Source organism: Choloepus didactylus, chromosome 9 (assembly GCF_015220235.1).
Source record: "Choloepus didactylus isolate mChoDid1 chromosome 9, mChoDid1.pri, whole genome shotgun sequence".
Classification (NCBI taxonomy): Eukaryota; Metazoa; Chordata; class Mammalia; order Pilosa; family Megalonychidae; genus Choloepus; species Choloepus didactylus.
Window position 1 is genome coordinate 61,063,155 of NC_051315.1, and position 13,782 is coordinate 61,076,936.

The 13,782-nt window shown below is 36.0% G+C and overlaps 1 protein-coding gene and 1 pseudogene across 6 annotated transcripts in view; both read left to right on the top strand.

Moving 5' to 3' along the window:
• The window catches only part of DYNC1I2 (dynein cytoplasmic 1 intermediate chain 2), an 83,408-nt gene extending 76,406 nt beyond the window's left edge, over positions 1-7,002 (top strand). For all 6 annotated transcript variants that reach the window (XM_037849186.1, XM_037849185.1, XM_037849189.1 and 3 more), the window contains 3 exons: positions 1,380-1,520; positions 3,370-3,495; positions 5,024-7,002. In XM_037849186.1, coding sequence (XP_037705114.1) covers positions 1,380-1,520; positions 3,370-3,495; positions 5,024-5,191 — 435 coding nt within the window. In that variant the 3' untranslated portion in view covers positions 5,192-7,002. The remainder of the gene's footprint in view (positions 1-1,379; positions 1,521-3,369; positions 3,496-5,023) is intronic.
• A 529-nt stretch (positions 7,003-7,531) lies between these two features.
• On the top strand, positions 7,532-13,568 carry LOC119544083 (annotated as a pseudogene).
• Positions 13,569-13,782: the final 214 nt, after the last annotated feature.

Consider the following 13,782-nt stretch of genomic DNA (forward strand, 5'->3'; position numbering starts at 1 on the left):
TCTGTTCTCAGAGTGTTGGAACCATTGTACCTTCGAACACAGATGTTGATTCCATGTATGTCTTGTAGTCATCAAAAGTTTGTTTCTACCTGCTTATATATGGAGGTTTCTGAGAATACCTTGCCTCCTAATTTTGTAGAGATTTTGTCTGTGAGTCTTGGTTTTGTGATCCTCATTGCCTTGTCTGGTTTTATGGGAAGATTTAAAGGAGATTGAAAAATTACACTGTCACTGCTGTCATGTTTCCAGAATCCTCTCATTAACAAATGTTTTTAAAGTATATTCCTTTTTTAGACAGTATGGCATCTATAAGTTAAAAAGAAAATGCAATTCAGTAGTTGACTCTTAGTTCATAACTCCAGGTAATACTGTAGTGAAACAAATTACACGAACTTTACTAGATTGAGTTAAATATCATAAAATGTTATCATGCAGAGGTGTTGGACTTCCTCACCTGGATGGTTGCTGATGTTCTCACAGACATTGAGGACTGGTGGTTTGATGGGCCGAACCCTGTATCATGGGACTTGCCCTTAAGAAGCCTGTTACTGCAAAGGGGAGGCTAGGCCTGCTTATAATTGTGCCTAAGTATCTCCACCTGAGTATGTCTTTGTTGCTCAGATGTGGCCCTCTCTCTCTAGCTAAGCCAACTTGGTGGGTGGAATCACTGCCCTCCCCCCTATGCGGGATCTGACACCCAGGGGCATAGATCTCCCTGGCAACGTGGAATAAGATCCTGGGGAGGATTCTGGACCCGGCATCATGGGATGGAGAACATCTTCTTGACCAAAAGGGGGATGTGAAATGAAATGAAATAAAGTTTCAGTAGCAGAGAGATTCCAAATGGAGTCGAGAGGTCACTCTGGAGGGCACTCTTATGTACTATATGGGTAACTCTTTTAAGGTTTTAATGAATTGGAATAGCTAGTAGTAAATACCTGAAACCATCAAACTACAACCCAGTAGCCTTAACTCTTGAAGACGATTGTATAACAATGTAGCTTATAAGGGGTGACAATGTGATTGTGAAAGCCTTGTGGATCACACTCCCCTTTACCCAGTGTATGGATGGATGAATAGAAAAACAGGGGCAAAAATCTAAAGGAAAAGTAGGGTGAGGGGTTGGGGGACAATTTGGGTGTTCTTTTTTTACTCTTATTTTTAATTTTTATTTTCACTTTTTCTGGTACAAGGAAAATGTTCAAAAAATAGATCGGAGTGATGAATGAACAACTATATGATGTTAATATGAACAATTGATTGTATACTTTGGATGATTCTATGGTGTGTGAATTAATCTTTAAAAAAAAAAAAGTTATCATACCTGTTGGATGTATGTCATATTTAGACTATGCTAAGAATCAACTTTTCCCTTTCAGAATAACAAACCTCTGTACTCATTTGAAGATAATTCAGACTATGTTTATGATGTTATGTGGTCACCCACCCACCCAGCCCTATTTGCCTGTGTGGATGGCATGGGGAGACTGGATTTGTGGAACCTCAATAATGATACGGAGGTGAGCAGAAAAGTTACAAAAATTGCACTGAAAAATTAAAAATTGGAGATTTATTGAATAATTTGTGGAATTCCTTTTATCCCAAGGAATGTAAAAGGGCTCTGTGATTGCATCTTCATCACAAAGAAGCCAAATAAGCTTTGTACCCTAAGTAATAAAACACATGCTGTGCACAACTGAAGGGAGAAATATTGCCAAGAGCACCAGGGCATTTCCTTTTACTTCTGAAACTCACTATCGTGTCTCTAATGTCCTGGCAAAGATCATTCATAAGGCAGCTGGGATGTTTTCCACTCACAGGCTAGAAAGCAGATAGTTGCAGACTGTTGAAGTATGTTAACCTTAATTCTGAATTTCTGAATTACCGCTTAGCCTTGATGGAATCGTATGTCATCCATAAACATTAGTCTAAGCCTGACTTGTTTGATTGAAGAAAATAAGTATTTTGATTACTTTTTTCCCATGAAGGACTGAAATTGAGTGTTACTGTTACTATAAAATAAATATAGAAACCTCCAAATTTTGGAATTGCTATGCTAAAATTACTTACTAGCAATAAAATTTAACTATCATTTATTTTTAGCCATGTGTATTTTTGCCAGTTTAGACAGGCTTAAAAATCTGCTTAGAATTCTGTATTGCTATGTGGTAGTTAAATAATGTTAGTAGTTCTATTTATAATAGCTGTTGAACAGAAAGTCACTTGGTACCTTCTCCCACATCCCACTCTTTCTCACATCTTTTCGTATTTCTGGTGGCATTTCTCTGAAGCCCTTGGAGTAAAATAGTCATACAGGGCAAGGAAGTTCGAATTCTCATATTGGAAATGTGAGAATTTTAGTACTGTGTTAACTACTCATTTAGTAGTTCAGCAGGTACCTTCAGAAACTGCCAACAAAGGTTGTTAAGCTCTAGTTAGATGATTGGATTTGCTTATACATTTTCAAGTTTTCTATCATGATACCAATTTTATTTGATTAGTTTGCATTTTGGTCTTAGAGATTTGTTATTACAATTAAATGTGGCTCTTTCCTATAATAGTTAACTCAAAAACATATCTAAATATAATTTTTCTTTGTAAAAATGTTGGCATTTGGGGAGGTTAATCATTTGAGGATGATTGGTTTCAATTAGGGTTATTTTTAATCAGACTTCAAAAATTTAACAATTTAATTTGCTGTTTAATCTGAATCAAACATTGAATGTTTGTTCTGTGTTACACAGTGGCAAATAAATCTTTTTCTTTGGCATAGGAGAGGCACAGTCAGATGAGAAGAGGCTGTTGCCATTGTGCTAGTGCCATCATTCTGCCTCCCTCTTTGAGCTCATGGGAACAAGGGGGTTTGAAAAGACCCATACTGCACCTTCAGTATGAACTGTATCTAGGAATGACAGATCAAATCACAAGTTTCATCTGACACAGATGCATGCTACAAGAGTGATTCCTGTCCTCTAAAATCGAACCATAATATGTTCATGAGGGCTTTTGAAATTTTTTTTTTTTAAATGGGGTTTCGGCTATATGTTTCCAAATAGCTTGACTTCTTAAGTTAAAACAACAACAAAGTATCCTTTATTAAAGATGAAATTTTCTAAAATGATGTTCCCAATATGTGAGAATTTCCTATGTAAGGATCTAAGTTATTTTCCCAAACCATTTCAAGGATTGACTATAATGTCATTCATAACATATTGCTGAACAGGAAGAAAGTTCAGAAAAGTTTTTATCTATTTTCATCTTTGTTTTAAAAGCCTAGCCAGATTGGAAGAAAGAAGAATTACCGTTTTACATGTTTATAGAAATTTTGATGAAACTTTTAACACTGCCCTGTATTTTAAATGACATTAGGTGCCAACTGCCAGCATTTCTGTAGAAGGTAATCCTGCTCTTAATCGTGTAAGATGGACCCATTCTGGAAGAGAGATTGCCGTGGGCGATTCTGAAGGACAGATTGTTATATATGATGTGGGAGAGGTATGGGGCTCATTGCCTATAATTTTGACACATTTGTTTAGCTTTCACAGCATTGCAGTGAAGGTATCTTTGTGACTAAACCTAGTATTTGAGGTTCATGTATTGTATGAGCCATGTTGTTGTGAAGGTAAAACTTACTTTCCACCACAGAAGTGACTCTTGAAATTAATTTTTTTTCTAACTTGATGTTCTGTGTCCCCATGCAACAGATTTTGAGGTAATATATGTTGGAATTTCTTTGTTTCTTGAAGCATGTGTTGCTGGAAATAATTCTTAGGTAGAAGAAGTTTGGAATTCTATTTGGACTTTGAGGTTTCACAGAATTGATATTGAGATAAGATGTTATTTTCCTGTATACGTACATTTATTTGGGCCAGGCAGTAGAAACTAAAAGGAATAGCTTTTGACAGTTATCTGACGATTCTATAAAATGTGAATCTTGAATCTTGAGCTTTGTTACAAAGCCATTATCATTGAATCCAACAGTGTGATGAGCTGCAGTGCTCTCTTTAGTGCTCTGCTTGGCTATACACAAGGCCCAGGATTGATTTCCTCCTTTTTAGCTCTGGCTAACACTTTAGACACTTTATTTCGCTATGCCTCATGATTCCCCATGTTCTCTGGCATCCTATGGCCACTAGCAATTGTATCTGGGAAGTAAATTGAATTGCTTAGAACAGTGCTAGCCAATTTAACCATCTTATTACTGATGGAAATGAACTGTATCTGCCTGCCCAGTATGACAGCTTTTTATGGTAGCTGAGGACTTAAAAATGTGGCTAGTACCACTAAGGAACTGAATTTTAAAATTTATTGTAAATATAAGTAGTCACATGTGGCTAGTAGTTACCATACTGGACACTACAGACTTAGAAACAAGCATATCCTTTTGCTACATGGATTGGTTTGTGCCTTACTATGGCAGTGTCAGGCTCCTGCAAGATTATAATGGCAATTATCAAACATTTTTGGTCAGTGGGCTGCTTTTAGTGAGGCAGAAGTATCACAAACCTCTTCTCACCGTTTGCTACCAGTATGAGACTAAAGTAGTAAAGAATGGCATAGCTTCTGATGAAGGGTTTGAGATATCAAGAAAGGTTATCTTATGCCTCAAACAAAAATAAATAACTTAAAAAGAAACCAGCTCTTATGAACCATACTTCAAAAACTACTTCATAGAGGGAATGGTGGCAAGAAATAAAGTAAAAATATTTTAAAGGAGTTCCTCCCCACCAGCAAAATCCATGTGTTGGTGCACGGGAGTTAGATTCACAAAGCATCATCATTATTTTCTCTTGCACTGATGATATAATAGCAAGCCATATCTGAGACTGTCACAACACACTTCACAAACACCATTGTTTTGTTTCTAAATGAAATTCATTGTTATAGTCCCTGTAATTACAAAAAGGCCATTTGGCCAATTATTACTTTTTAATGGAAAAATTATTTGAAAATAAACTGAATAGTAGTGGGTAAGTTGATCTTTTATTTCATTGTACATAAAACCTTGTCTTTCTTTTAACAGCAGATTTCTGTTCCCCGCAATGATGAATGGGCACGGTTTGCCCGAACGCTTGCAGAAATTAATGCCAACCGAGCTGATGCAGAGGAAGAAGCAGCTACCCCGAATACCTGCTTAGTTCCTGAAATAGGATGTGTAACTTTAAATGGATTTGGGGAAGACTCTAAGTAGATCCTAAGACTATTTGCATGCTTCAGTCTAAATGATAATTAAAAGGAAAATTCATGGATCAAACTCTGGATTTAATGAAACAAAGCAAGTCTTACAATGCCCCTTTTTATATAACTTACGTCTTATTTGGATTTGTGTCATTTGTAAATACAGCTGACTGACTTTATAGAATGTAACCTCTTCTGAATTCTTACACACAGGTGTATATTAGAGTTAGTTTTTTCCTTTGAATTACTTTCAACTTACAATACTATATATACAGTTATTTCTAAAGCACAGATTGCATAAGTTCTACATATTTTTAAGTAATAACAATTCCCTATAGTACTGATAATGTTCTTACCTACCATAATATGTAGGAACCTCATTTATTCTTAGCCTAGCATGCAAACATCTATCCAAATTCCATTCTAATAGCCTTTTTCTTTTTTATAATTCATGTGGTAGCTGTCTATAAATAAAAACAAATATGCATTTAACTTTTCAAATTTACATTTTGATTTACTCCTTGCAGTTTGAATTTTTCTGTCTCTTTTTAAAAATCTCTCTTTTTTTTTTTTCCATTTGCTTCTTTAAGCTCAGCCACCTCAGATCCTATAAAGCTCTGTGCCTTAAATACACTATAACAGGATATACTGTGGATCTCCTGATGCATTACAACAACTGAATAGTTAAATAATTCTTCTGAGAAAAAAAATTCACCTAGGGTAACTTCACTTACCACCTTATTTTCTTTCTAAGATATATTTATATTGACGAATAAATAGAAAACTGTCCATTATATTCACTGATTGAGATGACTATGTATGCGAGCCCTCTGAGAGAAAAACCTCCTTTGAGAGAAATTGATTTCGTGGTTGCAGTAGTCATAAAGAAAAAGTGGTCAGATGACTCCACAACTGTGTCATTGAATCAATTCCACATCTTGAGATTTGAACCTCGTTACCACAGAAAGGTAGGTGGCAAGTATCTAAGAATTGGGTGTTGTAATCAGCCTCTTACAGAATTAGAGAGAAGGGCTGTGATCAGATTTTTATTTTATTCCACTTAAGTTGGTCCATTTCCTTGATGTCAGTTAACCTTTTGTCCTTCTGAAGTTTAACTGCCTTTTTTTTTCCAACAGAACAGGAACTAGGGAGTAAGATTAGAAATAGGAATTTGAATATTGTTTTGTTTTGTTTTTGTTAATATTTTAACAAGATTTGATGGGACAGAAATTCCAAATAATAAAAAGCCTCTAAATTATGATATTATATAGTGTAAGGAATAGGTCGTGGTTTTAGCTCTAGCACTCATGAGATGTGTGATTCTAGCCAAGTTTTCCAACCTGTGCCTTGTTCTCCTTTTCTAAAAGTTAAGTTTGGATTGGATGACTTTCTAAGTTTCTTTCCTGCTCTTAAATTATTAATTCTAATTATATTCTCTTATATATTCAATTTTCATAAATCAACACCCCATAATTGTGTATTATATATCAAAGATAAATTTTATGTCAGCTGTCAAACATTTTAAGTTACCTCATGGTAGCAATGTCTGGAGTCAAAAGTTCCAATTTTAGCAGGATCATGCTGTCTTTATAGAAAAGTTCGTGTAATCATTGTATATTTTATTATATTTTTGCCCTCACTTTGTAAAAATGACTAGGAAAAAGGAAATACATAAGTATTGAAACATAATTGTGACTAAGGGCGGAAATCAAAAGATGTGGTGAATTAGTTGCTTATTGGACTCAAGTTGTGTTGGATTGTGAAAGAAAAGAATAAATTGATAAGTATTGGGGGAGTAAGTCCCCCACCTCACCTCTAAAAATATGATGTGGTCCTTTGTTCAGTTCACCTTTAGTCAATCTTTTTAGGAACACATGGATATAATGTAGGGAATTGCCTTTAAAGTCAATGCTACAATAGCAAAAGAGAAAATATTGAGACTGTCAATATTGGTGTAATATCTTCTGACAAGATTAAACTGACTGGAAAAGTATATTGCAGTTCTTTTACTTTTAGAGATGATGAAAGCCTTATAAATTTGAAAAGCTCCAGAAATTGTACTGTATTTGTTATCAAACATTATACATTTTATCTGAGGAGGAAACAAGCATAACATTCTGGCTAAGTTCTTTTGTTTGTTGTTTGGTTTCTTCTTTTTGAATGGAAATTAAAGACTGTTTGTTAACCTTGTTTGTGTTGAGGAAGAATACTCAGTTTTGCAGACAATAATTAACTGCAATAAAGCTTTGAAGTAACCATTTTTAAGTAATGGACTCTTAACCATTGAGGAGATTGTGGTTATCTGTCCTTTAAACCAAACTTTGTTGGTAGAAGCTATCTTCCTACAGGTCCTGTTCCCTACAAAATTTAGAAAATCTCTTCATGTAAAATGCTCAGATGATGCTGATACTGCATCTTGAAGCAATGGGTGACTTGAAACTTAGGGGGACAGACTAAAGAAAAGTCATGTGGAGGACTGTTCAAGTCTCAATGTTATGAGAATATTGATTCATGTCTCTTTTGTACTAGTACTGATAGACTGTAACCTCTACCACTTGAACTATATGAAGGAAGGACTTGAATGAAAATCTCATGTGGAAACATGATTTTTTCCTCTGCACTGTACATTTCTAAACATCTTTCCTTCTGAACCCCAGTATTTCAACCCACTGACATTGTGATAGTTTCTAAATATAAAAAGCTGTCTTACTAGGTGTATGTCAGAGATAATGGAGCTCCATGTACAACTCCAGGTGCTCAAGGGCTATGAGAACCTAATTGTTTCAAATATGAAATGGCATAAGTTGATGGTGTGCCTGAATCTTGGGCATAAGTCTAGGTTAAAAAGCCATGGACTTTGCTGCTTTTGATGCTTTAGTGATGGGGTTCCCATTGAGATATTTTGGGGTGGGTTGGTTGGTTGGTTTTTGCATTCAAGCTACATAGAGGCAAGAAAGAGTTCTTAAATTCCCTGCCAACATGTTGCTAATTAATTACTAGGCAACTAGGGACTTCACAGGTTTGGGAAAAATATGCCCTAGTAGAACCTTATTTTTGACTCATCAAAATATTCTGGGAAATTATTACTTAGAGATCTGGTTTACAGGTTCTGGGGGTGTCTAGTCCTACCAAAGAATTGGAAAGTTAGTTTTATAAAGGCAAGAGTAAAAGAATATCCACTTTCAAATTTTTTTTTGAAATGGAGGGTTACAATAAAGAACATTATTTTAACCAATTTCTAAATCTTATTGACCCAGAAAGGCAATAATTTGCTTGTACTGGGCATATTATATTTTTCAAATCATTTTCATATATAAGAAATACCTTATGGAATCTATTTTAGAAAAAGAATCTATAATCCTAACCAAAATGCCATCTGGAAGACTGAGTCATCATATTGTAATGCATTTCACAATAGGCCAATGCTCTCAGACCTTTTGTTGGACTTGGGGTGTATAGATTCTCTTTCTATCTGCCATGTTAACAATTCTCCGACTTGAAATTTGAATGGATTTCAGGTATTTAGGTTTTCAGTATGTAGCTTTTAGCCACTGATATTTTCAACATAGACGATCAGCAATCTTTTACAAACTTTTATAAAATTACAGTATTTTGTATTGTTAGATTCATAGCAGGAATCTCCGTTTTGACTTCTTAATATTCCATTACCAGTTCCCAGTCAGAGGATGGAACAGCTTGCACCCAGGTAAGCTTTCAGAAAGGTCTATTTCACTTTGTGAGGTCACTTTTTCAAGTCTCTAGTAATGTATTATCCTGTCTCTCTTATAATGTACTTGATTTGGTCAGAAAGCTGTGGGGCGGTGATTGTATGGGGTGTAGAACACACTTACATACCATTGAACGTGCAGAAACTTGACACTGTGACTCCAGAAATCAAGTATACCTCCGGTAAGTCTTTGATGGCAAGTAATTTTACCTTTTGTGAATTTTTGTACCAGATAAAAAGAAGAAAAAAATTTTCTTAACAAAGTAATGGAAATGTTTTAGAACAAAATTTCTTACACTTAAGGGCAGCCCTGGCATATGGGAGAAAGAACATTGGACTCAAAAGACCCAAGTTCCATTCATGATTCTCCCCCCATTACCGGTAATAATACCTTGGAAAAGGATCAGTTTTCTCATCTGTGAAGTGAGGAAAATACTGCTTTCTGTGAAAAAATGTGTGTATGAAAAATACCTACTACACAAATAAGGATTTGGGTTTTTTTTGTTTGTTCTTTTAAGAATACGAGAATGGAGAGACACCATTCTATATAGCCATCTGCAATGTAACAAGGGTTCATCTTCTAACACTTAAGTTGCCTTGGTGTTCAATAGATTATTTTTTTTTATTCTAAGAAATCACATCATATAATTTAAACCCTCAGATGTTTAGACACAGCAGTGAACTGGGGAAAATGTTAATTGTCCATAGTCAATGATTCTTTTCCTAGCAAAGTTTTTTTGTTACATTCTGTGGTAAAATTACAAATTATGTTAAGTAGGGAAAAAATGACCCACTCTGAATTTCCAGCCTATACTCAGCTCTTCTTATATTAGTTACTTACAAAACATGGTCTGTGATATCTGAAGCCTTAGAAAAGAGAAGGTGAAATAATGACAAAACAAACTTGGTTCAAGACTAGACAGCTGCATAGTAGCAGAACTGGAATTAGTCGTTTCCATAAAATTTGGAGAACGACAGTTGTTAACAACTGTTACAACCTATGCCATCTCCTTGCCCTGTTTCCTAGAGTTAGTCCCCTTGGAAATGACATGTTCTCATTGTGGAATGATGATCAATAGAAGGTGGAGCTTTGGTCCTTGAGGACCTGTGTAGCTGTCAGACATAGAGGAAGCCCTGAGATTAGTCCTGCAGAAATAGCGTTTCTCTAACTCAAATCTGGATTAGCATATCCCTGCTTTCTCGTTGTACCCAAAATATTCATTTCAGAAACAAGTCAAAACCTGATACGGTATAATGAATACCAGTTGAGTAAGAGAGATGACTGGGCCCTTAGTAACAGCCATCATTGCAAATACTGTTTGATATAATCATGAATTTAAAAGTACATTAAGGGGAAAAGGAGCTGGCGGGAAATTAAAATTTGTTCTTCTCCGCCTCCAGCCTCATCCTGCTTCTTTGGTTCGGTTCTCCGCTCTCTCTTCGGTTCTGGTTTCCCCTCTTTGCACTGCCATGCCTTGCTCTGAAGAGACCCCCGCCATTTCCCCCAGCAAGTGCGCCAGGTCTCCGGAGGAGTGGGGCGTGTGTATCCACTTTGCCTGGCTCTCGGAGCACGCCACGGCCCCGACCAAGGGGTCGGCGCGGGCGGCAGGCTATGACCTGTACAGTGCCTATGATTATACGGTACCACCCATGGGGAAAGCCCTTCCTTCTGGATGTTACGGAAGAGTAGCTCCACGTTCTGGCTTGGCTGCAAAACACTTCATAGATGTAGGAGCTGGTGTCGTAGATGAAGACTATGGAGGAAATGTTGGTGTTGTGTTATTTAATTTTGGCACAGAAAAGTTTGAAGTGAAAAAGGGTGATCGAATTGCACAGCTGATTTGTCAACGCATTTTTTATCCAGAAATAGAGGAAGTTCAAGTTTTGGATGTCACTGAAAGTGTTCAGGAGGTTTTGGTTCCACTGGAAAAAATTAAAATTTATGCCAAGAATAGAAAACATACTTCTAGCCCTTAAAATCACTTTTACTTAAAATGTTTTGGTGTTCATGCTCCTGTAAACTTAATAGCCTTAACCTCTAAAAAAAATCTAGTTTTCTTAAGATCAAGGAAACCTCTGGTGGGATTGCATAGAAACTTTCTTGTGTTTTTCCACTAGTCAATTGTTGTATGTAAATCTGCTTTAGTACCCTAAAACAAGCAGTTTCTTTTTCAGTTCATTTTATGTATAAATGTATATCTATTGGAAAGTGTGTATTATTTAATTCACTAAATGCTACCCCTTCAGCAACTTATTTTGCTTTAATTGCTTTATGAACCATAAACAATGTCTTATTCAGTAAACTCAAATTCTTTCAAAAATATAAATTATTGCATAAACTGAACTAAAAGATAATAAAAAGGAGAGGTTAAAGTTAAAAAAAAAAAAAGTACATTAAGGATTGTTAGATGGATTTAGAGAACCCCTTCATCTTCCAGAGGCTTAGCTTAGTCCTCCTGAAATTGAGGAGCTATTGAGTAATATTTGTACCAATTGAGAAAAAGGATTATTGTGTTTTGTGCTGAGAAACCAGTTAAAGGGTATAGTGTGATATAAAGAGGAGGGACCCTGAGTTTTTCTGCCCCTCTTTTTAGGTGAGTCCTTCAACTCTTTTAACGTTCATCCCCTCTGCTGTAAAACAAATGTTGGAATAATATCGTGTTTCAAAAGCATAACTGGAATCATGCACGTGGATCAAAAGCCCTTCAAGTCTAATCGAATGTCAAGATTTTGTGCTTTAGTAGGAAATATATCAACTGAGGAAGCTATTAACTAACAAATCTTAACTGATGTTTGGTAAATAGATAAATGCTTTCAAAACAAGGTGGTCCTGAAATTTGTGTTTCTAGTTCTAAGAGCTTTGGGCTTAGAGTCACCTTGTGCTGAAACTCACTTAACTATGCCTTTGGGCAAATGGCTTCACTTCTCTAAGCCTATTTCCTTATCTACCACTTCACAGGGCAGTTTTAAGAAATGAACCAGAATATATGTAAAAATGCTAAACAGTAAAGCATCGTTGCTATTCTGGGAGGTGGTCAGTAAATAAATTTCAACCGATTCAGTAACTGATGATCAGTAACTCCTCCAAGATGGTAGGCTCTGTCTTCTGGCTGTTACGGGTTAAAAAAATAGGCTTTAAAAATTCAGATACCTGTGCTGCCACTGCTGCTTTACCAACAGAGCTTCTCTGGCTTGACTACTAAGTTAGAATTTTCTTCCAGTCCTTTTCTTAGCTTTTTTATTCTGCTTCCTCTACTAAGAGAGAGACCACAAAACCAGGAATGAAATAAATTTCAAAGAAATAAAATTGAGAGTGATGTGAGAGCCTATGCACCAACACTTTAAAGCTATACTTAATGGAAATGTAGCTCTATTTCCAAAGTTATCATTTCTTCTGTTTCATAAAGAATTGGCCTTTGTACATTCTGAGCATGTGGTATAACTGCTAGCATTTATTGACCATTTGTTAAGTGATTTTTTTTATACACACATGCACACACTCTCATTTAATCTCCTAACACCCCTGTGATGTGGAAACTATTAAATAATGGTGAACAATTTTTAAAAGAGGAAACTGATTTGAATCAGTTTCTGTGGGCCTGATTTGTAGCCAATTTCTACGGTGTAAATATTCTCACCATGGCCAATTTCAAGCTACCAACGTGATGTCACTGAAAATGAAGTTGGGTAGTGATGTACATACTGGGTTCTCATTGAGCTGCTGCAAGCCAGATCCAGTGTACCACTGGGCTTGAGGACATTAAATGACTCACAATCTAGGAAGTAAACCCAGGCAGTCTGATTTTAGCTCTCTGTTCTTAAGCACTCTACTACACTGCCTTTTTGATCTTAGTTAACCAACAAGTCAATTTTTTATTCAGATGAGCCGGGACACAATGCCACATGCTTAAAAGACCATAAAGCAACTCTGTAAGAAAGGGAGGAATTAGGATTAGTCTTTTGGCTTCTAAGAGCCTAAGTGATTTAGAACTTTTTACTGCTGTCCAGGTTGACTAAAATTACTGGAAGAAACAGGTTAGATATGAGAATGCTGGCCCTGACTTACTTATCTGAAACTGAGCAGGACCCTCTTACGGCATCTCTATTAGCCAGCAGACTGTCTGAGCCTACTTAGGAATCACTAACTTTTTTCCTTCCTAGGATCTTACCTAACATTTGCAGCCCTCAGGCAGTAAGTCTTAATATTTCAACATTATGAACCAAGCTCCAAGCTTTTGATGTTCTAGCCTCCTGTTTTGACAAAATATACCTTTATAACAACATAAAAGTCCAGCTTCAAATCTAGAATTCTCAGCCTTCTCAGAATTCTGTGGCAGAAGGTGGCATTCCTTTTGTGATGGACACTTGGGATGTTTCCACCTTTTGGCCATTGTAAATAATGCTGCTATAAACATTGGTATACAAGTATCTATTTGAGACCCTGTTTTCATTTTCTTTTGATACATATCTAGAAGTGGAATTGCTAGGTCATGTGCTAACTTTATATTTAACTTTTTGGGAAATCACTGTACTGCTTTCCACAGTAGCTCCAACATTTTACATTCCCACCAACAATGCACTAGAGTTCCAATTTCTCCACATCTTCTCCAACATTTGTTATTTTCTGTTTTTTAAATAATAGGCTTCCTTGTGGATGTGAAGTAGTATCTCATTGTGGTTTTGATTTGTACTTCCCTGTTAATGATGTTGAGCTTCTTCCTGTGCTTATTGGCCATTTGGATACCTTCTTTGGGAAATGTTTTTTCAATTCCTTTGTCCATTTTAAAATTGGGTCTCTTTTTGGTTATAGCATTGTAAAAGTTCTTTATATATTCTGGATATTAAGCCCTTATCCGTTGTATGGTTTGCAAATATTT